We start from the raw sequence: 26052 nt of genomic DNA on the forward strand, positions 1-26052 counted from the left end.
GATTTCAGTCTCCCACCCAAGGACGCTGCTTAACATAAAACTAGAGGGAGCCTCCTCGACCGTCGCTCATCAGTGCTGTTCCAGGGAAAGGCCAGGAGGAGTGACTGTGCCCCAAAGATGCTGCAAGCTGCTCTGCTGTGTGGGCGATCTCTTAAACAGGCATCCCCTTGAGGGGTCTCCCCATCCCCAACGCGCTTCCATTGAACATACTACTGCAACACTGTATCCTCCGGCTGGGGGGTTATGAATGGGTGCAGCGGAAGCACCGCCCACCCCGGACGTGACGCTCAGCCAATGGGGGAGCGGGCTGCGTGGATAGATGAGGTCAGCGCTGTGGTGTCGGGGAATGGAATGTGTAAGTGTAACATTCAGAACCGGGTAACGTTCGGAGATCGAACTCTGCGATCGGCGACGTTCGAACAGGGGCAGGCAGCCTCCTCCGTGCTTCGGCAGCTCGCACCTCATTGACTGACTGGGGGGCGGGAGCAAAGAGGAGGAGGAGGAGGAAGAAGGAGGAGGAGGATCTTCGCTGCTTCGGCTGGTTCCATCCCGGGGGCCATTCACAGAGATCGCGGAGAGAGGGGTAAACAGCACCGGAGTCTAGGAGCTCCTCTGCAGAAGAGAATAAAGAGAAATGCAGGGATTTGTAAGGTTACGGCGCTCGAGCTGGAAGATGTGATAATGATAGCTGTGTGAACCGGCGCTGGCTGTGAGCTGCTGCTGACTTGCTCTGGAACCGGGGGGCTTGGTGATTGCGGGAGTGTTTTGGATGAGTTGAAGTTGCTGCTGTACCTTGATCGTTTGCAACACTAGAGAGAGAGAGTGGGGGAGGGGAAACACACTCTGTCTTGCAACTGATTGAAGGGAGCTGGATTTGGTGCTTATTTCATTTGTGTGTGTATGTGGGTGCATGCAAGAGAATTCCCAGCCCTTTGCCTCGCAAGCCCGTGCTGGGCGTGAATTATTCGCCTTCGCTGTTTCTCTCTCTCTCTCTCTCTATTGTGCGAGCCAAAGATGAAAGACAGAAGGGGAGAAAGTTAAAGAAATCGCCCACATGCGCTGCATCAGTCCAAGCCTTTGGGAAAGGAATAAAGAGAAGGTGGTAGAAGAGAGTTTGAAGTCTTTGCAGGCGGGAAGATGGCGGACTGGAGCTGAAAGTGTTGATTGGCAAACTTGGGTGATCCTTGTGTTTATTTACAATCATCTTGACCCAGATAGGACACATGCAGGCCAAAAAACGCTATTTCATCCTGCTCTCAGCTGGCACTTGTCTCGTCCTTTTGTTTTACTTCGGGGGCTTGCAGTTCAGGGCAGCGAGAAACCAAAGCAGGAGAGAGGAGCACAGTAGCAGGAATGGCTTGCACCACACCAGCCCGGATCACTATTGGCCCCGATTCCCGGACGCTTTGCGCCCCTTCATTCCTTGGGATCAATTGGAAAACGAGGATTACAATGTGCACATTTCCCCTAGGCAGAAGAGAGACGCCAACTCCAGCGTCTACAAAGGCAAGAAGTGCCGCATGGAGTCCTGCTTCGATTTCACCCTTTGCAAGAAAAACGGCTTCAAAGTCTACGTGTACCCGCAGCAGAAAGGGGAGAAAATCGCCGAAAGTTACCAAAACATTCTAGCAGCCATCGAGGGATCCAGGTTTTACACTTCCGATCCGAGCCAAGCTTGCCTGTTTGTCCTGAGCTTGGATACCTTAGACAGAGACCAGTTGTCACCCCAGTACGTGCACAACCTGCGATCGAAAGTGCAAAGCCTCCACTTGTGGAACAATGGTAGAAATCATTTAATTTTTAATTTATATTCCGGCACCTGGCCCGATTACACTGAGGACGTAGGGTTTGATATTGGCCAGGCGATGCTGGCTAAAGCTAGCATCAGTACTGAAAACTTCAGACCGAATTTCGATGTTTCTATTCCGCTCTTTTCTAAGGATCATCCTAGGACAGGAGGGGAGAAGGGATTTCTAAGGTTTAACACCATCCCTCCTCTCAGGAAGTACATGTTGGTATTCAAGGGGAAAAGGTACCTGACAGGGATAGGGTCAGACACCAGGAATGCCTTATATCACGTCCACAACGGGGAGGATGTTGTCCTCTTGACCACCTGCAAGCATGGCAAAGACTGGCAAAAGCACAAGGATTCGCGTTGCGATAGAGACAACACCGAATATGAAAAGTAAGTGACCAGTGCCCCTTCTGTGTTTGCCTGCCTAAGGTTAGGCCAGCCTTTTCTGGCCTCTCGTGTTCTAGGCAGCTGTCAGCTATATGCATTTCTAAATGTGCTACATACTTTCAGGCCACAGGAAAGCCATGATTTTTCTTTTCCTGCCCTGAAATTCTTTCTAGCTGTTAGTAAGTTGCTTAGATATACGGGGGCACAGGGGTGGAAGCACCTCATTGTGGAAAATATTTGCAATGGGATGCAAAGTCCTGTAGGTTCTCCTGGGTTTAGCTAGACCAGGAGCTGACGACCTGTATGCACACTCTTTGGCTTTGCAACAAAGATGCTGCTAGAGGCTATCTGGCTCCACAATTCATTCATCATTTTGTCTCTTCAGGGTAAACGTCCTCTTCCTTCCCAGCCCTGAAGTTAACCACCTAGGACAAAGCTCGAAGAGAGCTGATGACTTGTAGAGCGTGTGTGCAGTGATTGTGTGTGTGTGTGCATGCACCCAGTCTTGTCTTTCTCAAAGAGCATTTGTCCAATGACAGGACTGAGTCTGTGACCTGTAGAGAGTGGGGTGTAGTAAGATAGCTCGCAATCTTATTTCTCTAGATGATACAAATGGGTAAAGGAGGAAAACCCCACTGATTCTAAGGCCCTTGGTATTTTTCCCATGTTGATAACTCTTTCCAGTGGCTAGGGACAATTTCTGTATACTCTGTGGTAACACTTTGATTACTTTTCTTCTTTTGGTGCTTTGCATACTGTTGCTGTGGGCAAGTTTAACCAGGTGGTTTAGGTGGGTACTGTATTACTCTTCTCCCCAAATATCCCTTGCAATTATGTAGCTTGTATATGTAGCTGCTGAAAAATCACGTTCAGGAATTACCTCTAGAATGGCAATACTAACTAGTCAATTTGAAACTGTTAATTTAAATGCTGACCACTGCTGTGTGTGCTCCAGAGCAAATATTCCCATGCAAAAACTGCATAGTCTGTTTCCACGTAACTAAAGTTTTTTAAAAACAGAGCAACTTTATATTGCTGAGTTAGTACAATCTAGAGCTGCATCAGGAACTGCCAAAGGCTGGAAGAGTTTGCAATGGATAGTGAAATACAGTGTAGAAGAAAAATAATCCTGGCAAAGGGTAATGAAGAAGTTACAATGATATTAGTGCTGACCAAAATTTCCAACTGGCTGCCAATTTCTCTTGCAGCCATTAGCCACAAAGTTTGAAATAAATTAATTAGGTAACGCTGAAACCCAGGAAAGCTCTGTGCTTTCTTTGATATGAACATTATCCACCTACTGCTTATTTTAAAGCCCTGTAAGGAAGTGGTGTGAAGCTTCACAAATACTTCTTGGCTTTTTATTTTGTCCGCTTTCTGAGCATAGAAAATTGATAATTTTTTAGTATGAATAACATGTAAGAACCTGGTGTAAATCCAGATTGTGTAGCTCAAATCACGATGTTTACACATTTGACTCATGAACTGGGATTTCCTTTAAATTATGGATAGTAACTGATGTCTTCTTCATAAAACATTGTGAGAGAGAGAGTAAATGCCTATAGCCTTCAGAAATTTCTGGCATATGCTTGTTAAATCTGAGAGAGTCTACACTTTTCATGTCTTTTAGTCACCTTGCTGAATTCTGCAGAATTCACGATGGTTTAAAATTTTATTAGATTCTTAAAACACAAAAAAATACCAGTCAGAGGTTTGACTGTTGGGAACTTGAATTACGTGGGAACTTGAGTTTGTATTATTTACAATGTCTATGCAGGTCAGTTTCATTAAGGAGTGTACAGCATGCACCTTATAGTACACATTAATATTAATAAAAACACACCTGATGTCTTTCATATCTAAGAAGTATAGGGATCTCTGCTAGTCCACTTCAGTGGCAAGTGCAACTCTATCTGGGGTAGAGTTCAGTAACTGTTTAACATTGCACAGCAGTGCTACGCAATAGTTTAAGACAGGACATGGAGATAATCATAGTTATTTAAGATTGCAGGAGGAAATTTAGGTCGGCTGAATGTAGTTGTTGAATTGGAGTTGTGGTAAGGATACTGGGGCTAATACCCCTGTGAATTACCATAAGACCTTTTAACTTTTTATCTTATCTGAAAGACCTGCAAGAGCATATTGCTGTCCCTTAGTACAATGCTGAAGCATTGATTCAGTACTGATTTATGGCAAAGTGTGCCACCTACTGAATACCACTTCCTGTAGCATCCTGACTTTTGCTTTTCTTCCATTCAAATACGGATCATAGCTGACTCTGTTCAATGTATGAAATCTGACAAGGTCACATCCTGAGCCAATTATGACTACAGGCAGCCAGTAGTATTTCTTACGTGTGACTATATAACATATATATGTAAATGTTGTAACAGGTAGTCCTCTATTAGCTGTAACTGAAAATGCACCTGAGAAAGATAACATTGCACAAGGCTATACCAATTAAAGAAGAAATTCGTTATAATGATTTTAAAACTAGGCCTATGCTAGATCTAAATTCATATTCACATGACTCTCAGGTCAGACCGAGCTGCTTTTGTTCTGCAATTTTTGGATTGGATTAAGCAACGTGTCCTCATGGTTTTAAAATGATGTGCATTCTCCAAGAATTGTGTATTAGAAATGGATTAGCTTGTCCATAAGGAGTTGGCCAAGTCAAATATTTCACTCTCTGCGTCAGCTTCTGTGCCACTCTTTTTAAAAAAAAATTTGCTGTGGCATTTGTACTGTCTTGTTTCTGTGCTTGTGTTCATCACATGAGCCCCTTCATATAGTACACTGGCCCAGAAGTATTGATCCATGCAAGGTGCATCATGAATGATTTGAGTTTGGCTGTAAGAAGAATCTTTGTCAAGCCAGCTAAACTAGATGATTGGACTTAAAATCTTGATGATGTCATATCAACAGAGGAAGGTTATGATTTACATTTATTTCCAATGTAAAATGTCACTTTGTAAAAAAGGTAATATTGACATTATTTGCAATGAAATTCTGCGTGGAGCAAAATGATTACGGCCCGGTAAAAGCAAGATCTACGTCTCTACAGAATACAGCTTCTCTCTTTTCTCCCCCTACCCTTTCCCCTGATGATTTCTCTATTTATGTAAAGTGAAAGGTGCACCTTATTCCATTGAGAAGGAGGACATATTTGGCTCAATCTTCATAAGTTCTATTAAGAGAGCCATCTGTATGTGAGAGCTAATTAATTTTCATCAAAGTTATGCATCTCGGCAGATAAAGCTGATGCAGACTAAAATGAATTGCATTATTGCGATTAGACTATTGCAAACAGGGTTTTTAAAAATACTTTGTGTATTCTGCCCCTGAATCTCTTCAGTAGGGTTGACTTCTATAGTCTATCATTAGAACCACTCTTTTTTAAAATTCCTTTTCAATATGATTTGTTTTTTAATTTTAGCTTGATAATTTCCACTTTTGGAAATGGTTAGCTGCATACATTGAAAGGAACAGGTGCTATGTTTATTGAAGGTTAAAGAGAGGCCATTTAAAGGTGGACTAAACATCGTCTTTTAACAAAAGCAAAATTCATGGGTAGGTTAAAATAATGTCAAGTTACTTTTTGGAAGGTAATATTACAGATTGCCATTGATGTAGTCACGAAGGTAACAGAGGATACAAATGCAAGCTACGTGTCTGTCCTAATGTAGCCAGAAGCTTTCAAGACATTTTCTAAAAAGTGAAATCTTTCTAAGGTGGAAGATAGCAGTGTATGTAACCCAACCTATCTTTGCCTTTTCGACTCTCGATAGCCCTGACCTCACATCTTTCAGAAAATGGAGAAAGTGACAGCGATGGTAGTCACATGTTTAGGACCTGATCCAAAGGTGACTGACGTCAATAGGAGGCTTTTTGTTGACTTCATTGGACTTTGGATCAGGCCCTTCATACTCCACCAATGGTAAAAAGGATTAGATCCTCCTATGTGGAATCAGTGATGGAAACTTCATCAATGGAAAAATCCACAGATTAGCTATGAGAGAGAGACAGAATACATGTAGAGCGATCTTGGCTCTTGTAGCCTCTATGAACTGATCAGAGCATAAGCAAAGGAAGACATTATTCAGACCTTCGCCTGCTACACCTGTCAATCAGCCAACCCCGAAATACAGGATACATTGTGTGGCCAAAACCCAAAATAAGGGACACAGAGAAATGCTTCATGCAGGGAATGGAAAGTGATGTGGGATCAGTTCCACCAAATTAGTGTGGAACGTAGACCACTAGCCTGAAATGAGGAACATTTTAGAGGCCCGTAAACACCCAGCTGAGCACTCTCTTTTTCAATACATGGAATATAGGCTCAACAGACCAAAATCCAACTAGACATCTGTATATGCACCTATAAATATATGGCATCTCTCTAGCTAGTACCAACATATTGCATGCCTATGATAGATGAATGTATCTCTACACATTTCCATTCATTTTTAGTATACCATATGTAACTTACAGATAGACGTACATTATGCTGAAAGAACCATTGTCCTAAGCATTTTTATGGATACCTATGTGAAGGTTATAATGAAGCATAATAAAGAAAAAAAGGGGAAAAAATGAAATGTTTAACTCGTTACCGTCTTTTCTTACCTGCCAAGAATAGAGTCTGGGGTTCTGGGTGTCCTCTGTTAGAATTAGCAGTACAAACCCCTAAGTCCTTTTCTGAACTCCTCCCTCGTTAGGCAGTTGCGATGTCTTTATCTCTCACAAGGGAGACTCAAAACTTTACAATTGGATCTTGGCAGGCAAATAGAGGAGCTGAGCTTCAAATATGTTGTATTAAATCAGTGGTCCCCAGCCTTTTCCGGGTGGCGGGCGCTGGACGATGAGCCACCGAGAAGCGGCAACGTCAAGAGGCGTCGCTGCCGAAATGCCGCTGAAAATCAGTGGCATTTTGGCGGCAATGCCTCTTGGTGACACCGCTTTTCGGCGGCGTTTTGGCAGATGGTTGTCCGCCGGCTAGTATGCGGGCGCACATAGATGCCCCGGCGGGCGCCATGTTGGGGACCACTGTATTAAATTGTCAACATATTTGTCCCCTTTAAGTCTCTGCATAAATTCTGTTACTGATTTGGCATCTTTTAAATAAGATTTGTTTTTAAAAAAAATTTCAGTTCACTTTTTAAGCTGCTATTTAGGAATGAGTAAGAAACCCTCTAGTTTAGTGTAGATAGTTATGAAAGGCTGAATGGTCATATGGAGCCAAATTCTGTTCCTGTTTGAAGCCACTGACCTCAATAGGACCAGAGTTGGCCTATAGATTTGGTACAGCCAGTAGGCTTCTTCCCCAAACTGTAGATTTGGAGAAGTTCAAGAGCCACTGAAGGATCCTGGGCATTTTCTCAGAGCATCACAGCTGCTTGGCTGCTATCCCCATCAAACTGCTGTCCTATCAGCTTCCAGTTACTTGATCTTCATAGTGCTGATTTAAAATGCTTTTCTTTAAAATGCAGCAAATAGGTGGGCATTGGCTTTTACCAGGTTTCCCACAAAACGGAGACATCTGAAGACATCGTTTTAATAGGCTCTTTCTTCTGCATTATTTTTGTGCTGAAAATGGTGTGTATGTATATATAGAATTGGGGCCAGATTGTCTCCCTCTGGGGCCTCCTCCCAGGACACCAGGGCCTCTTCTGCCAGGTGGGAAAACAAAACTTCTAGGTGGAGTCAGTCCCTGGGATCACAGGTAGGAGCTGAGGTGATGATTGCAGCAATGGCACCTTCTGAACTTTCAGACAGCGGTGATGCTATGAAACTCTTTCCTTATATTTTGGTTCCAGATGCTTATTTCTCACTGCCGTTCGGTTGTCTGCCTCTACACCTGCTTCACAGTCCGCCTCCCCCTCCCTTCTCTCCTTTCCTTCATGCGGCCCTCAATATTGCCTTTCTCTTTCTTGTTCCTATTAACCACTCCCCTTACACACTCAGCCCATCCCTTACCATAGCTATTTTTTTTATGAACAAGTAAAACACGAAAACATAAAATTAATGATCTTCACCCTGATTGCTCTGTTTGTATTGTTCTTCCTTCTCCCCTGCCCATACTTTAGTGGTCTCATTTATGTTCATGGTGAGCTACTGATCCTGACTGGTCCTAGCATACTACTACTACTAAGCATTTGCAGTTTAATCTTGTATTAAAATCTCTGGATTCTCTGATTGTTTCTTCAGAGGGAGGGGAGATGTTATACATGCATTCCATTTGTAGCCACTGACAGACGTGGGAGGCCCTTTCTGAAAAAGATTGCATGTGTATACAGGCATGCACATACATATTCCCCTCATGCTTCAGGCCTTAACCCAAACTCTTAACTACTTGGGAGGGATATCCCATAGTCATCTGCTGGAAGGTTTCTTGCCCCTTCCTGCAAAGCATCTAGCAACCGCTGTTTGTCACAAGGTAGTGAACTAGGGAGGGACCATTGGTCTGATTAAGTATGGCTGCTCCTGTGTAGGTAAATCATTCTGAACCCCAGTGGTGAGGTGTCTCCTACATTCCATGCTTAAGATAATTAAGTATCTGTTTCAGATATTTGTAATTAATGTTTTAAAAACACCATCCCCTCTCCAACCCCCCACGCCCCACCATTCAGTTTGTTTTAAGGGAAAACACTTTGCATAGCAAGAGAAGGAAATACTTATTTACTCAAAGGCTGGGTGTGGAGAGGACTGGCTTTTAATGCTCCAGAAATCACCATATTATCTGTATTCACTGTCTCTTCTTCTTTCTGTCTACAAAGTTTCTCTCTGAATATCCAAGGAGCTTTGTGGTCATTGATAAACAAACCATTCTGTTAACTAGAGAAATTAATCAATAGGCACCCAAGCAAGTATTTAGAGACTGTTTTAAAAATAAGTTAAATAGCATGCTCTGTACCATTAAGATGACTGATTTCTCTTCCACAGGATTTGGCTATATCTAAATGTGACGCAATATGTGTGTGTCTGTTGCATATCCTATGCAGCTTACATTAGCACAGAAGAATGCATGAGTATAACTTTAGGTTATATGTAAGGTTCCACAACTTTCCACATTAGCAAATACTTTAGGATATTTTCATTTTAAAACAAAACCCTGTTATAGCTCACACTGTATTCTGAAGTCTTTTTCTCCTCACCCCGTCATCTTGATAGGCTGGGATGAAACCACTTATTGTTTGTCTTTGTTTTTTAATGTTGTGTAATTTTTTTTTAAATAAAATGAATATTAAAGTTTTCATATGGGGCTGTAGATGTGTACAAAACTTATAAAGCATATATGGTAACAGTCCCTTCCCTGAAAGCCTTATAATCTAACTTAGATGTCATATTATGTGGACAATAGTTTAGGTGTCAATATCCTAGAAGAGGAGATCCATATATTGAAAAGTCATGAAAGAAAGTGGCTTTAAGGAAGGGTTTGAAGGAGAGAGCAGTATGTTTCATACCAAAAAGGGAGCAATATTTTCATGTATATGACCCTGATTCAGGAAAGCACGTGTCTCACTGCTTTTCTCGATAGGAGCCTATATGCGTGTTCTCAGTAAGCAGGCTCTTTTTGATTGAGATCTGAATTTTGGTTAGTGTGGCTTTGCTGAACAACAAAACATATTATTAAAAGCAACCAAAGAAGCCTAGAATGCTACAATAACAGCAGGAGGGTGGTACTTCTTTCTTCTTTGTCCATGTTAAATGTAGTGCATTCGCCACTTAGCTCATCCAACGTAACTTGTTTGGATACTTTTAAATATTAACATTGGCTGTCAGGTTTTGATGAAAGTTTCTTTTGCTCTGGTGTTGTAATGAGAGACCTCTTTGTTTACCTTCCTAATCATGTCCTTTCCAAAGAGTCATGGTAGGGATCTAATGTGGCTTTTTGAGCTGTGTTAACTTGTACAGTGGAGGCTTTAATGTTGGATTCATCATGCTCCCTTTTCATATTAAAGTACATTAGATTTTTTCCAGTTTCCCTCTATACTACACTGCATTGGTAATGCTGTCACATGGTATCTCATGAGTTTCCAACCTATTCCTTCCATATCACTGTGGTCCAAAGGATAAGAGTCAGCAGACCTGATTTGGGATTCTGTTCCCAGCTTTGTCATTCACCTGCTGTGACACCTTGAATGAGTTATTTCGCCACACTGTGACTTAGTTCGCACGTCTTCAAAATAGTGGAGAATGCCACTTGCTTTCCTTTTTAAAACACTTTGAGATCTGTAAAGTGCTACCTAAGGATCGAGTCTTAATTATTGTGTCAGCTGGGTCAACTTATATTTCATGAAGCAAGGATAGATAATTGATGTTTTATTCAGCTTCTAGTAACTGATGTTCTCCAAACTAAGATTCCCTTGCTTGCTTCATCTGTGACAGAGCTGTCTTGGGTCACAGTGTTGGAAGGGATGACTTTGTTGCCTTTAAGTATATACAATTTTTAATTCACCCCACATAACTCAAACTGTACCAGATGCTGTCACATTTACAGCTGCTATAGGCGTCTCCATAACTGGTAAATGTTCCATGTGACCTTGCAATGCCATTAATAAATTCACTAAAGCTGTTCTTATTTAAGTTGACTTTTTTTCCCCATGACAATTTCTAGTCCAGGAACACATGAAAGCTAAAAACCGGTTCCTAAGTGAATTTCCTGTTTGTTCACTTTTTTCTCTAATATACTCTTTGTGTGTCTGAATGAAACAGAATTAGGGCTAATTTAGTTGATTGGCTGGAAAACAAAAGTATTCAGTGCTAAGAATGGGAAATGAGAAGGCCTCTTTGTAATGTTATTTCTTTGCATAATTGTAATAGATTGTAATTATATACTTGAGGTTTTTTGAAAACATTGGATTTGCTGTAAACATAGTCACATGAGATATGTTATTGATGAAAGTGAACAATTTAAGCCCAATCTTAGTTCTGGGGATATGTGCATCAGCACCTATAATAACATCTATTATTTATTATAATAACAGTTCCTTCTCTAGCAGCATGACATGTTACATTAAACCGAATCTTCAGTTCCTTAGGGGATCCCAGGTTTGTTATTAATCTGTTATTTGGGGCTGTAAAAAAAAGTACATGATACTCTACAAATGTAGAATAAAATGCCACCCAAAGCTTGCAGTCTAAGACAGCAGCCCAGAGCAAAGGGGGGAGATGGAATGTCTTGTGTTAATAGGAGAAAGGAGGAGGAAAGCTTGAGTGAAAGTGTGTGGCTGGGAGGGGTTGGTGAAGGGAGGACTGGGAGGAAAGTAGGTAGTGAGCAGAGCTCGGAAGAGCAGAGATGAGTTGCAGGTTAGGCTGAGATTGTGTTGAGCCTTGAAGGATCCTAGGAGGATCTTAGATTTGTTACGGGCTGGCTGGGAAACCAGTGGAGGGGCTCGAAGGGGAGGTATTGTTGCTTTCCTCAATAAGTTTGGATGCTCCCTTGTTAATGGGAGTCGCGTGCACCGGTGGAACAAACCTCGCCCCTACAGATTTGTGTGTGTAGGTGTTTGAGCTGCAGCTCATGTTCTGTGTAAATGAAAAAGGGGGGCGACTGTGTGTGAACGGACTCGCTTATCTGTAGGTGGAGCTGAGTCCTCGCTTAGTGGCTATCTTGCAGTGTGGGGTGGACATTGCAAAGGTGGAAGTGGCAATAGGGTCTCAGCAATCTGTCCTCCCTCTCCAGTGCCAGGCCTGCTCTCCTCTCCACTGCTGAGAGGCTGGGGGAGGGGTGGTTCTAGCTCCTGGAGTGCTCTTCATTTTCTGTCTTAGCTCCTGGGTGGAGGAAGTGCTTGCGCTCCTGCCCTCCTACCAGTTTGGGATATCTCCCTTTCCTCAGCCCTTCAAAGGAAGGGTTACCAGTGATGCTTTGTCTTCCTATCCAGCTCCTCCATAAACACCTCCACCCCTTGCAGCAGATGGAAGTGGGTCTGAATGGGTGCATTCATCTGCTCTGGCTACCAGATTAACTTGCTCCATTCCCCCTCGGCATTGCAGTGAGCAGGTTGCAGGTAAACCTGCCTTTGGTCTGGCAGAGTGAGCAGAGCACAAACTGGCACAGAACACACTCCCACCATTGTATATGGGCTTCATAAGGGAGCAAGTACAGGTACCAGTGCTCTGTGCGTTGGTTTGCTTGGCCCATTTTTAGTCCTTGGGGTATCAGTTTATGTGTCTCTCGCACATTCATGTAGCTACATAACCAGTTTAGTGAGAAGCATTGATTCTTTTCAGCAGAGCTTCAACTCTTCTGATTTTTGCACCTGCAAATAATTTACAGGCACCTTTTATAGCAGTACCTGATTTACAGGTGCAATTGGGTAGTTTAATGTTGAAGTGTGCTATCAAAATTGCATCCACTATTGTCTGCAGGTGCGGAATCAGAGGCTGCTTTTGGAAATCAAGCCTGTTATCTGGAGATGAAGGGAAGGACAATTCTTGGCTTATAGTGTCTGGGTTTATATTTCTAAAGGCTTGGTTTGGGTTTCTCTGCACATACACCCAATGAGCTATTTCAGGAAGATAAACATATAAATGTTTTATCTCCTTGATTTGCCATTGACCATTGTGCTGGGTGCTAGCAAATGGAATTTTTAAAATTAAATATAATTTATCTAATCCAAACAGGAAATGTAATACTAGGGTTTGTTTTGTGTAATATTATTTCCTTTTGAAGTACTCCTGAAAAGTAACTTTTTTCCCTTTGAGGGCTGTTAAAAACAAAATCAAACCCCAAGCCACATTTTAGTAAAAACAAGGAATCTCAAACAAGAAAACTGCATCTGATATGTAAGAATTGCGGTAAAGCTGAAAATTAATAATCAGTGAGTTGGTTATGCAAGACAGTGAACTCATTATGAGTTTGAGGAAATCTGTATATAACTTATTAAACAACAAATTGTTCTAGCCTAAGCAATAGAAATGTTTAAGCCCTCTGATTAGAAATTTTAAAAGTGCTTAATCTGCAATTTTTGGCCCCAGTCCTACTAAGGCATTCAGTGGATAAAGTTCTGCACATGCATATGTCTTTTTTGCAAGGTCTGAGCCTAAAATTAAGTGCAGATTAAGTACTTTAATATCTGATCAGATGGATTTAAGCATTTCAGCAGGCAGTGATTTTATTCTTAAAGATTTCTCTTAATGTAAAAACTTCAGGTAAGTACAGGTATACCTAAAATAACTAAAAACAAAAATAAAACCTTTTCCCACCCCCTTTTATTTTAACATCTGAAAGGTAAGCATACTACTTTAATTATAATGGAATAAAATATCAAGTGAGTGATCACATCAGGCATGGACACTTACCAAATCACAGTGAGATAACTGTGAATAACTCTCTGGTTTCAACAATTTGCATGGCCATTAACAATTGATGGATTTCCCTTAGAACCACATTATCTATGGCAGCAGGACCTAGTCCCATGTACCATTTCTGCATATTAAGTACCAGAGAAATTCCCAAAAGTAGTGGTAATAAAATTATAACAGCAAGGTGAGTGTGTTAGATAGGAATTTTAAGCTAGCTTTTTGGAAGGCAGGGAACTATTTCAAGCAATCAGATACCTTATTTCTGTCCCCTGCTCTCCCTTTAAATACAATATTGTAGGTCTGTATCTCTTAATGCAAGCCCATTGTTAACTTACTGCCTGCCTTGCTCTTAGACTCAAATATTGGTTTGGAAATGCAGAGGAGTTTATAAAAGGTGCTTTTAAAATACATTTTTATTTTATTGTATTTTATTTTTTGGACCTGACACAAATCTCAAGTAGCTTTTACATATGTTCAGCATATGATAAATCATATAGGCATGACTCAATTGGGGAGTCATTGATTGCTAGACATAAAGCAAAGATGTGTGTCAAAGATGTGTTTTCTTTCTGGGGAACACGCAACCATTTTAATAAATACTCTTGTAGTCCCTGCTTCGCCCCGCCCCTGGTAATTTCTTCAGCTTCCTCCGGAATATCAACATTCTCCAAATCCTCCTGTCAGTCAGGGTGACTTGTTCAGCCATGAACCTCTCAACTATGTTTTTTCCGGCTGCTGTTGTGGCAAGAATAAAGTGATTAAATGAGGTGGTGGGGTGGGCAGGGAGAATAATCAAAGCATGAGAGTTGTTAGGGCTCTGTGAAGTTATATGGATGACACTTCAAAGATCATGAGTACAAGACTCCCAGGCACATTTTGCTGTAGACTATTCCCTGCCCTAAATAAATACAAAAATACCTTAGTAACTGGATAATTTGCACACGCAAACAATGTGATCACTTTTCTACCACTCTCCCCCTAATATTAATGGCAGAGTAGTAAGATCTTCTCTTCATTATTATTATTATTATTTTATTTTATTTTTATTTTATTTTATTTACTTACAGAATATACTTCTGTAGATGCTCTGGTATGTTGCAAAGTTATATACATAATTAAAGCTAAGCTACAATTGTTAACACAAGTGACAAAGTACACTCTGGTGCTTTATCCGTGCTTTCCTGTTGGTTTGTTCACTTGATCATATGCACGTTGGTCACAGATTACATGAGGAAACCACGCCATAAACCCGATCTGCAGCACTAAATCTCTTCCTTCACCCACGTATGTGCAGAAGGATAGATAGTAAAGGTGAATAGGATGGTCCTATATGAACCAATACAAATAGGAAGGATTTGAGAGCTGTGCTAAGAGCTGCAGAAGACATTCTCAGGGAGAGACTTCCAAGAGCAAAGTCTTACCTCTGAGAGGGTCCTGCCTTGGGCACAAACCAGACAGAATCTTGAGAAGCTAAGTAAAGAACCCAGCTGGTATTGGTGTTGTTGGTGAGACTATGATTAAAGATCCTGCTTCAGTACCTTGCACCTCGGTTAAAGACTTCATATACTATAATAATAATAGTGCCTTGAAATATGTCTGTTGGTTTACGAGTAGCCATTGCAGCTATGGAAGGCTGGGTTCACTGCTTCCATGCATCTTGGTATGGAGCTTCTGCAAGTGCTGCAGCTTCCAGATCAACTTCAATGAGCACCTAGATTAAAGCAAGGGAATGTGAAGTCCATGTTTGAGAAGAAAGGACCAACTTTCCTAATAACAAGGAGATGGTGAGAGCCTTTCCAGCTCACCTGCCAGAGGGGAGAGAATTTCAGAGCTATCCTTGAACTTCGCATGTTTCCCGTGAAGTGGAAGTAACATGATGTTTCCCACCTTTCGCTCTGATCCTTTTATTTGTATACTATTTCCTCCCACACCTTGCTTCTCTGTTGTCTGTCATCTCTATTGAGATTGTAAGCACCTTGTCAGTAGGGACCACCAATTATGTGGTTTTACAGTGGTGCTCCAGTCTTGACTGATGTCTCGAGATACTAGAGGGATTAAAAATAAGACATGAAGTAACTAATGCAGATAATTCTCTTTTTGTTATTGCAAAGGAACATTGTTGAACTTCAGTGAGTATAGACTTTTTTATTTTTTGTTGTTTCCAGTTTTAGTGGATTGTGATTATTCCTTGTATCTAAAGGATTTCTTTAATTTAGCCAAAATGTTTGAAACTTGGGCTATAATGAAATGATTGCAGGTGAGTTCTGCTGTGGCATGTGTGTCTGTAAAATTAGGGGGATAGAAATGTTAAGACATTTGCTACTGGGACTTTAATCCTGAATTGTCCTATTGGCGTGATTGTATATTATTATTTTATTTAGTTTAACTTAGTTTACTATGAGGGTAACTGTGTTTCACAATCAATACACTGATCAGTATAATGGCATTTTGTGGTCTCGTTATAGGCAAGGACTATAATTAATTAACTAATTGGATTACTGAAGTACAGAATCTAGCATGTATTTGTAGACAAATTTCATTAGGAAATAGTTAAGGTTGAAAAGCAGGTATTGGTAGATTCTCTCTAAAATACAGATAACGTATTACAAATTCTGTACAATAATTCTTCTACTTTAAAAAGTAAAGTATGAAAGTCTCTAAAAATGAAAAACTAAAGGATGTAGCCACTTCACTCTTCATTTACTGTTGCACCATAACTGAAAGTGTGTGTCTGTGTAATATATAATTTTAAACACCCAAACTTTCCAGAAAAACTCTACTCTGGGATGAGATGCTGAATGCAAAATTTCAGGAAGATCAGCTTCTCTTTGGGGAAGGTAACATTAAACAAATACTAGATATGATGTTGAAAACTGGATTTACAATGTGGAGTTAACATGAACTAAGGAGTCACTACTAGGTCTGCCAGAATCACATCTGAATGCGATTAAAATTAAAAAGGAAACCAGTATCGTAAATGGGAAATAGTTTTCTCCTGGTGCCTCCAGGCAAATCATCGTTTATATCGGACTGCTGAAAAGTCACATTTAATTTATTTTCTGGAGAAAATGTGTCAAATTTTTGCTTTTGTTATATTGGATTTGTTTGCCTCAATCTGAAAAGAGCAATGGTATTCTTCAATTACAGATACATAGAGCCCTGCATCGATACAAAAATGTGTATCTGCATCCGATCCGCAAAAATGGTCTGAGGAGATTTGTGGATTTTCGGGGCTCTACAGATACATGGCCCCCCTTTCAAATCAGGGGCCTCATCCTGCATGCCTTACTCATGTGAGCAGGGATTACTCAGGCGAGTAATCCCAGTGAATAAATGGTTGAAGAATTAGACCTCTGCTTTGAAAAAGGTATTGGCACATTAACTGTTTTTTCAGAACACGTGATTCACTCCAGGCTAGCCAGAAATCACTTTGCACATCCTTTGCCTTTTCTCTAAGGTGGCAGCAGCGTATCCTATTTGTTCCATTTCAGCAGGTCACCTAATGTGGCTTAAGAGAGACAGCTCTCACTTATTACGGGTGTGTTTCTGCGTGGGCCTTGGCGTGCCATTTTAACACAGGTGGCGTTAAATTCCCATTGATTTTTTTTTTCCGCCAGCTTTTTGATTTCTGTGAAGACTGGCATTAATTTTTCACAAAAATGAAATCTATAAACGACCTTGTGCAAGAGCATCAGCTCTGCGGATTCCAGCTCCTAAGTAATAGGCTTGTGAATGTTCCCCCTTGCAGTGCAGGCGCCAAGGGAGAGGGTATTCAGCAGTTACAGTTGGATATATTTGCTTCCTACCTGCTGGTTTCAAACAGTATTAATTTTTATGCCTTCATTGTGCATTGAGTTTAATTAAAAGCAGCGCTGCTCATAACAGTGCTGGTAGAGATTTTTTTCCCCCCACTCCCCCGAAAATGAATAAAACAAATAGGCATCTGGTATTTGTTTTGTATAACACAATGCTCATAAAATGAAGAGTAATAAAACATAATTATCTGTAAAGGCTTGGTTTATAAGCCTAAGAATGAGCTCATTTCTACTTGGTTTTAATTTTACCCACAGGATAAAGGATCCCTTTGTACTTTTTCCATTTTTTTTTTAACCCTTCTTCCAGTTAGTGAAGAGTCAGTGATTAGAACATTTGAAACCATTCCTTTTGTATAATGATGGGTGGGTGCTCCTGATTTGTCTAAAATGGACCCTTTTAATTAGGGATGTAAAGAACATCTAAAAACAATAACCATGTAACCAATTGAAATTCTATCGGTTACATGGTTAAATGTTTAACTGGGAAGCTATGGGGGGGCGGTACTGCAGCACCCCCACATTCTAGACGGTGTTCCTCCCTTCCAGCCCCACACCCAGGACTCCCTGCTGCTGGCCACGGGTCCTGGCTGCTGGCCCATCCTTGGGGCTCTGTGTGGTCCGGCAGCGGGGATCCCTGGGTGCGGGGCCGGGAGTGGGGATCTCTGGGCCTGGGGCCAGCAGCAGGGATCCCCAGGTGGAGTTTAATCGTTAACAGAAACCGATAAGCATCAAGCTTCTTGGTTAACCCGTTAACAGGTTAAACTTTTACATCCCTAATATTAATGGGGAAGCCATAAGTGTAAGAGCAGGAGAAATAGTTAGTACTTTAACATTTCCCTCCAATTTTTTTTGGTTAAAGGATACAGTATAGAAAGGGAGGAAATCCTTACTTTAAAAGTATAAGGAACAAATGCCAAAATTTTCAGGATTGGATCCCTAAAGTTAGGCATTTCAGTAAAAGCGGGTCTGATTATTTTTTCCAGAGTACATGGGTGCCTGTAGTTCCCGCTAACTTCAGTGTAAATCCAGCATAGAGTCTGGATGTGGGTTTGGCTCCACAGATTTGGTACCTACCCTTGATGGAATTTTCTCAGCTGCTGAATTCGTTCGATTTTGGTCCTCACTGGAGCATTGTGGGCCTGATCCAAAGCCCATTCAAGTCATTTGGAGACTTATCATTGACGTCAAGCGACTTTCAATCCGGTTACATTGTGCTGTCCCTTAGATATTTTTAAAGCAGACAACATTGATGGTTTGCTTTGCATTGCTGCAACCCTGCAAAATCCATTTATCAGTATCAAAAAGTAGCTGTGCCGTGGGGTTTTGCTAACAGTTTCTGCAGCAGTGTCTATGCCTGTAGGGGCTACATCTCTTGAGCATGTCTGCATTGCTTCCATCCAGCACCCTGTGCCAAGTGAAGATCACATCCTCCCGTGGTGGTGCGTCCGCTACTGCAAGATTAAAGAAGCAGCTAGAGTTGGTAGCAATCACACGGCATACTATTTCACTAGTGACAGTTTTATGTGCTTCCAGGATGCTGCAGATCCTTGTATGTGATATCGACCCAATCCTTTGCATTAAAGTCCTTTTTTTTTTTTACTAGGAAGAGGTGGCACAAGAGCACTTAAGCCAGCTAGATATTAAAGCAGGGGTAGGCAACCTATGGCACGGGCGCCGAAGGCGGCACGCGAGCTGATTTTTAGTGGCACTTACAATGCCCAGGTCCTGGCCACCGGTCCGGGGGGCTCCGCATTTTAATTTAATTTTAAATGAAGTTTCTTAAACATTTTAAAAACCTTATTTACTTTACATACAACAATAGTTTAGTTATATACTATAGACTTAGAGAAAGAGATCTTCTAAAAACGTTAAATTGTATTACTGGCACGCGAAACCTTAAATTAGAGTGAATAAAGAAGACTCGGCACACCACTTCTGAAAGGTTGCCGACCCCTGTATTAAAGTTAACTATCTCAACCGTTCCCAAGAATTACAGTGGCAAAATATCAGAAAATTCCTTGCAGGGAATCCGTGTTGATGAAAACTTTGCACCACGTGTCTGTTTTTATTAATCTCTAGTTTGAATAATAATAATGTTATTGAACTTGTTCACAAGAACTATAGGGTCAATCCTGTGGAGTGCTGGGCACCTTCAACTCAATGACACTTTCCACCTCACAGATTCAGGCCCTATTCTTGTTTGCACAATTAATTAAACCGATACAGAAGTCACAATTCCTTTTTTGCCCCCTTGCATGAATTGTAACCTTCTCAAAGGCAGATCTGCCTTAGGTGCTGCTTCCTGTCTGCCAGGCAAGCCTTATAATTTTGAATATTGATTAACAGCTGCCGTTGTTGTTCTAGGCTTGGAAACAATGGGGTTGAGGGCATGTAATAAATTGCTAAATGCTACCCTGGCAGAGAGAATTCCCCTCTCGAAATCACTCTCCTAATGCAAGCTCCTTTGCAGAGAGGAAAATGCAGTAGAACAGCCACAGACAAAACAACAAGCTGTCCACTGCTGAGGCCAGACTGCACTTCCAGGACAAGGCATTCTTGCCTAGTTTGAAGGCAGTGCCTGTTCACGTTTATGGTCTAATCGGCTGCTGCTATTCCTCGAATGGTTTACTTGAAAGAAATATTCCTCCTCTCATGACCTCCCCCAGCTCCCTGGAAGATATTAGTGTAATGTGCAGGCTGCCAGCTTTAGTTCTTGACAGAATTGTTGTGGCTCTTCTGTGCCTTTAGTCAGCTGATAATCATCATCAGCAGATAGTGTGATGGAAGGTACCTTGCCTTGTTATGTGAGCTGTTTCAGTTCCCATGGCCAGGAGCCTTTGATCTGTTGAGACAGAAACCCTCCCCATCCCCCGCAAAAAATGGGGTTGAGTGCCAGACAGTGTGCTGGTTTGTAATTGTGTCTTCTTGCAGCATAGTCTCATGTCACACATAAACTAAATATGCTGAATATTTCAGAGATTATGGAACCCAGCAGCTCTCATTTAAAAGTCAAATTATCCAAGTTTTAAAGATGAATTCTCTTCTCACGCAGTTTATTGTTCCTTTTAGGTTTTTCATGAAGGATCCCGAGTGAGCCTCTCCATGTCCCTTGTCTCAGTGGTTCCACTTTCCCCATTTGTAAATCAGGGATAGGTATCTACCTGGAAGGCGTACTTAATTCATGTCTGTAAAATATTTTGTCATTCTTGTTGCAGTGTAAATGCAAAGCAGCATTATATTTAAAACTCAAGCTGGCTTCTGATTTTGCACAAGAAAGCTTTTAACCTTGTGTCACTGGAGTGAAAGAAATTTACTTTGCTAGTGTAAATGTGAAAAGATATAGCCATTAGCTGAATTTATGCCATCAGTATGACACCAGTTCTTTTTAATTGATTTTAAGGGGTTCTTTTTATTGTCTGCAAGGTAGTCAAACAGAGTGCATTTTCCCTCTTTTGAAACTTGACATAAAGTGAAATAATATTATTTTTAAGGCACCCATCACCAAAATACTTGGGTACCCTTTTTGTAAATGACTCTTTGCACTCAAACACTTTCTCCGATGCCAGCTCTGTCCATATATCCATTCAAGTGACACCATCATAGGACCTAATCACATCAGACACGCCATCAGGGGCTTGTACACCTGCACATCTACCAACGTGATATATGCCATCATGTGCCAGCAATGCCCCTCTGCCATGTACATTGGCCAAACCGGACAGTCTCTACGCAAAAGAATAAATGGACACAAATCTGACATCAGGAATCATAACATTCAAAAACCAGTGGGAGAACACTTCAACCTCTCTAACCACTCAGTGACAGACTTGAAGGTGGCAATTTTGCAACAAAAAAACTTCAAAAACAGACTCCAAAGAGAAACTGCTGAACTTGAATTAATATGCAAACTAGATACTATTAACTGTGGCCTAAACAAAGACTGGGAATGGTTGGGTCATTACACCAATTGAATCTATTTCCCTATGTTAAGTTCTCCTCACACCTTCTATGGGCCATCTTAATTATCACTTCAAAAAGTTTTTTTTTCCTCCTGCTGACGATAGCTCATCTCAATTGATTAGACTCTGCCTGTTGGTATGCATACTTCCACCTTTTCATGTTCTCTGTATGTATAAATATCCCCTGTCTGTGTGTTCCATTCTATGCACCCGAAGAAGTGAGCTGCAGCTCACGAAAGCTCATGCTAAAATAAATTTGTTAGTCTTTAAGGTGCCACAAGTACTCCTGTACTTTCTCCTTTGTGGATCTGACCCTGTGATGTTCCGAGTTTGAGATTTATGGCCAATTTGCCTGTATTTTCTGTGTCAATGTTTACCTGGGTGGAAACTTAAAGGAAAACTTCTTGCTGATGGTGCTGCTGTTTAGGGGTTGGAAAACAGGTGTGAATTAAAAAATAAAGGCTGGCCTGAACCTCAGAGAGTCAGAACAATTTGAACAGTATAATACAGTGGATTGCTCTACTCCAATACACCCATACCCTCTGCTTCTCTACTTTGAGGTTATTCAATATTGAATTCTTTAAATTTAGCTCAGGCACCTAGGTGAAGTCTTGACTCCACTGAAATCAATGGCAAAACTCCCATGGACTTCAAAAGGGTTCAGATTTCTTTGCTAGGATAATCTCGTTCTGGACTCAGTGAGAGGATAACGTGCTGGAAAATGGTATGGAAGTTGAAACGGCAATAGATGTGGTTCTTCATACAGAGTAGGGGAAGATGAAGTATTTGCAAATGTTTGTGACTCCACCACTGCATCTAGAAAAGAGAAGACAAGGCCCAAGTGTGTGTGTGTGTGTGTGTGAAAGAGGGGCGAGGAGGGGGACAGGGCTACTCTTTTCCAGGAGCCACTGGGGAAAATGATGGAGAAGGGGAGATCCACAAGGATGCGTAATTTAAGGACCTTGTCTGTGCTGAGGAAACTCTAAAAACTTCTCCCCAGTGCTGATACTGGTTCAGCTCTGCCAGCATTAGCAACATTAAGAGTCTTGAGATAGATGGGCTGCTGGCTGTTGTCTGTGTTTTTAATGCTTTCCTGTGTAACCCTGTTAACTGACAGTGTCAAACTCCTGTGGTGGTTGGCTGTGCATCTACATTAGAGCTAACACTGGTGGAGTTACATCAGTGCTACAAAAATGTGAAACTATTTTAGGCCGTCCAGTGTGACCAGTGTGTTTGTCTCCATGGCATAAAGTCAAGCTGTCCACATCCAGTGTAACTGGGACGTTCAAAGGTCTGTTGTAGCTAATCTCGGCATCTCTTAATTTAATCTTTTTTATTTTAAGTTCTATTTATTTATATAAAGTTTGGGCCTGACCCTGCTCCCATGGAAGATGATGGGGAGGTTTTGCTACTGATTTAAGTGGGAGAGGATTGACCCTTTTGTCAATATTTGAGTTTTCATTTAACTACACTGATCATCACATGACTGCAAATTTCCTGCTGACTCTGATTACTCTGCCTCAAGTGCCTTGGGCTTGTAATCTACATGGAGCATGACTGATTTTTGTTACACACAATATTGAAGTCCTGCATTTTCTTTAATTAGCCTATCACTTTCTTACTAAAAGAAACCCAAGGCACTTAGATATCTATCTAACATACTTCTTTGTAATGCGTTACCATAGTATCTGAGTGCCTCATAATCTTTACTACATTTATCTTCACAATGCCCCTGGGAGGTAGGCAAGTGCTATTATCTCCATTTTACAGATGGGGAAACTGAGGCACAGAGAGACTTGGGGCTTGCCTTTACTGTAGTCAGTTATCTATGCTCAAGCTAACACCTCTTGAGATAGCCTACCTGGAGTGAGAGCAGTTGCACCGAAAACCAGCATGCTGCTGCACAGAATGATTGTATTAGCAGCATGTAGTAGTCCCCACTGCATTACTAGCTCAAGCATGAGTAGGAGTTGAACTTCAAACCACGCCCCCTGATGGACCGGCTTGCTAGAGTTTAAAGCATCATTTAACTTGAGGTAGAGATTTTTGTGCATGGATGGGAGTTAGGTTTAGGAGCAAAACTCAAGTTAATACCTTTGTGGAAACAATCCCTGAGTGAGTTATTAAGGTCATGCAGGAAGCCAAGTAGAGAACAAAACTCGGGTTCCCAAGCTAGCACCTTAACTACAACTGCACTTCTTCTCTTAGTAAGTATTCATGCCAGTTTACATTCCTTAACAAAGTCTGATTTTTTTTTAATAGTATCCTCATGATGGCTGAACTTTTATCTGATATACTGGAAAGAAAAGGTGAGGAGTGACCAATATTTAGGGGGTTAGGAAGAAGAAATCAATGTTTCCCAGATACTCGTGTCGAATATTTCAAGCTGTAGTCTAAAGCTTCCCCCAGTAAGGCAAGACATTCAAGTTTGGAGCCAAAATTTTCAGATGTGTAGAACAATGAAATTCTTTGTGATATTGATGTGGGGAGGGTGGGAGAAATTGCATGTGCTAATAGTAAAACTCATATTGTAACATGATGTCATGCATGAGGTTGCCAATAGTGTCTCTAAATAAACAGAGACTCCAGAACTCTGCTCTTCAGTTCAGGATGAGTCTTCTATTTTTATCAGTTTTTGCTATTTTTATAGCACATCATGTTACATTATGTATGGGAAAAAAAAAACCCCAACCCATATTGGTGCTAAACAATTTTCGTGGCTTGTTCTGGGATCAATTGTACCAGACCTCTGTACTCAGACACATCATGGTATGTAAATAGCTGCAAATTATTATTATTTCTGGTCTACAGGACCTTGGAAACACCTGTCTGTCAGTTCATACTGTTGATCACATCCCTTTTTATAGGATCATTTTCTTCTCTCTCTACTCTAATGGGAATTGGATAATGATCTTACAGGCAATGGAAACAGTCCTATTGATTTCAATGGGAGTTGGATCAGGCCTAAAGTGAATGATAACGTCTAATTATTAGACGCAATTGGCTAGATTCTCAACTCACCAGTATAACTTCATTGATTTTCAGAGGGGTTACTCTTTAATTACACTGGTGTAAGAGAGTGGGGAATAAGGCCTGTGTAGACAGTGTTACCCCTGTGTGGACAGTGCTAGGACAACAGAAGATTTCTTCCTTTGACCTAGCTACTGCCTTTCGGGGCATGTCTACACTACAAAATTAAGTCAACCTAATTTGTGTCGGCATACAGCTGCCACAGTAATTACATCGCTTGTGCGTGTCTACACTTTGCTCCTTGTGTTGGCGGTGCGCGTCCTCACCAGGAGCGCTTGCACCAATTGAACAGGGCATTGCTGTGGGATGGCTTGAGAAAGCCAGCGACAGTAGATGTAAGCAGCACAGTATTTACACTCACTCTGCGTTGACCTAACTACATTGACTCTGTGCCGTTCGTGGAGGTGAAGTTATTAAATCGGCATAGCAGGTGAGTCATATTGGTGGGAGTGAAATTTTAGTGTAGATACTTACATTGTTAGGTCGATGTAAGTTGCCTTGAGTTGACCTAACTCTGTAGTATAGACCAGGGTTCAGAGAGGTGGATTTACAGTGATGGAAGAACCCCTTCTGTCTCTGTAGTAAGTGTCTACGCTACAGGGGCTGAGGAGTCTTAAGAAACACTTAGGCTGTGGCTACACTTAGCACTTCAAAGCGCTGCCGCGGTAGCGCTGCCACGGCAGCGCTTTGAAGCGCTAAGTGTAGTCAAAGCACCAGCGCTGGGAGAAAGCTCTCCCAGCACTGTCCGTACTCCACCTCCCTGTGGGGAATAACAGGCAGCGCTGGGAGCCGCGCTCCCAGCGCTGGGGCTTTGACCACACTGGCGCTTTGCAGCGCCACAATTTGCAGCGCTGGAGAGGGTGTGTTTTCACACCCTGCTGCAGCGCTGCAAATTTGTAAGTGTAGCCAAGCCCTTAGAACATCCGAAGAAGTGAGCTGCAGCTCACGAAAGCTCATGCTAAAATAAATTTGTTAGTCTTTAAGGTGCCACAAGTACTCCTGTTCTTTTTACTTAGAATACTGTAATTTTTTAAAATATTTGTTTTTTAAATGTTGTGTATCTAGTAAAAAAAAAATGGGGAAAACAATTTGTTGCACATAACAAATCTTAGAGGGGTAGCCCCCGCACGAGGAAATAAGGAAACAAATCAACTGAGCCAGACATGTACCCAGAAGCCTCCTGCTGCAAGACAAGCCCAAGAAAGAAACTAACAGAACTCCACTGGCCATCACCTACAGTCTTCAGCTAAAACCTCTCCAACGCATCATCAGTGATCTACAACCCATCCTGGACAATGATCCCTCACTTTCACAGGCCTTGGGAGGCAAGCCAGTACTCGCCCACAGACAGCCGGCCAACCTTAAGCATATTCTCACCAGCAATCACACACCGCACCATCCAGGAACCAATCCATGCAACGAACCTCAATGCCAACTCTGCCCACATATTTACACCAGCGACACCGTCACAGGACCCAGCCAGATCAGCCACAACATCACCGGTTCATTCACCTGCACATCCACCAATGTAATATACGCCCTCATGTGCCTGCAATGCCCCTCTGCTATGTACATCAGCCAAACTGGACAGTCCCTATGTAAAAGGATAAATGGACACAAGTCAGATATTAGGAATGGCAATATACAAAAAACCTGTAGGAGAATACTTCAACCTCCCTGGACACACAATAGCAGATTTAAAAGTAGCCATCCTGCAGAAAAAAAACTTCAGGACCAAACTCCAAAGAGAAACTGCTGA

At 41.6% G+C, this 26052-nt stretch overlaps 1 protein-coding gene across 1 annotated transcript in view; it reads left to right on the plus strand.

Moving 5' to 3' along the window:
- Nucleotides 1-308: 308 nt before the first annotated feature.
- EXT1 (exostosin glycosyltransferase 1) overlaps nt 309-26052 on the plus strand; it is a 247821-nt gene continuing 222077 nt past the window's right edge. The window contains exon 1 of the mRNA XM_045004642.1: nt 309-2185. Within this exon, the coding sequence (XP_044860577.1) occupies nt 1224-2185 (962 nt within the window). The 5' untranslated portion in view covers nt 309-1223. The remainder of the gene's footprint in view (nt 2186-26052) is intronic.

Source organism: Mauremys mutica, chromosome 2 (assembly GCF_020497125.1).
Source record: "Mauremys mutica isolate MM-2020 ecotype Southern chromosome 2, ASM2049712v1, whole genome shotgun sequence".
Taxonomy (NCBI): domain Eukaryota; kingdom Metazoa; phylum Chordata; order Testudines; family Geoemydidae; genus Mauremys; species Mauremys mutica.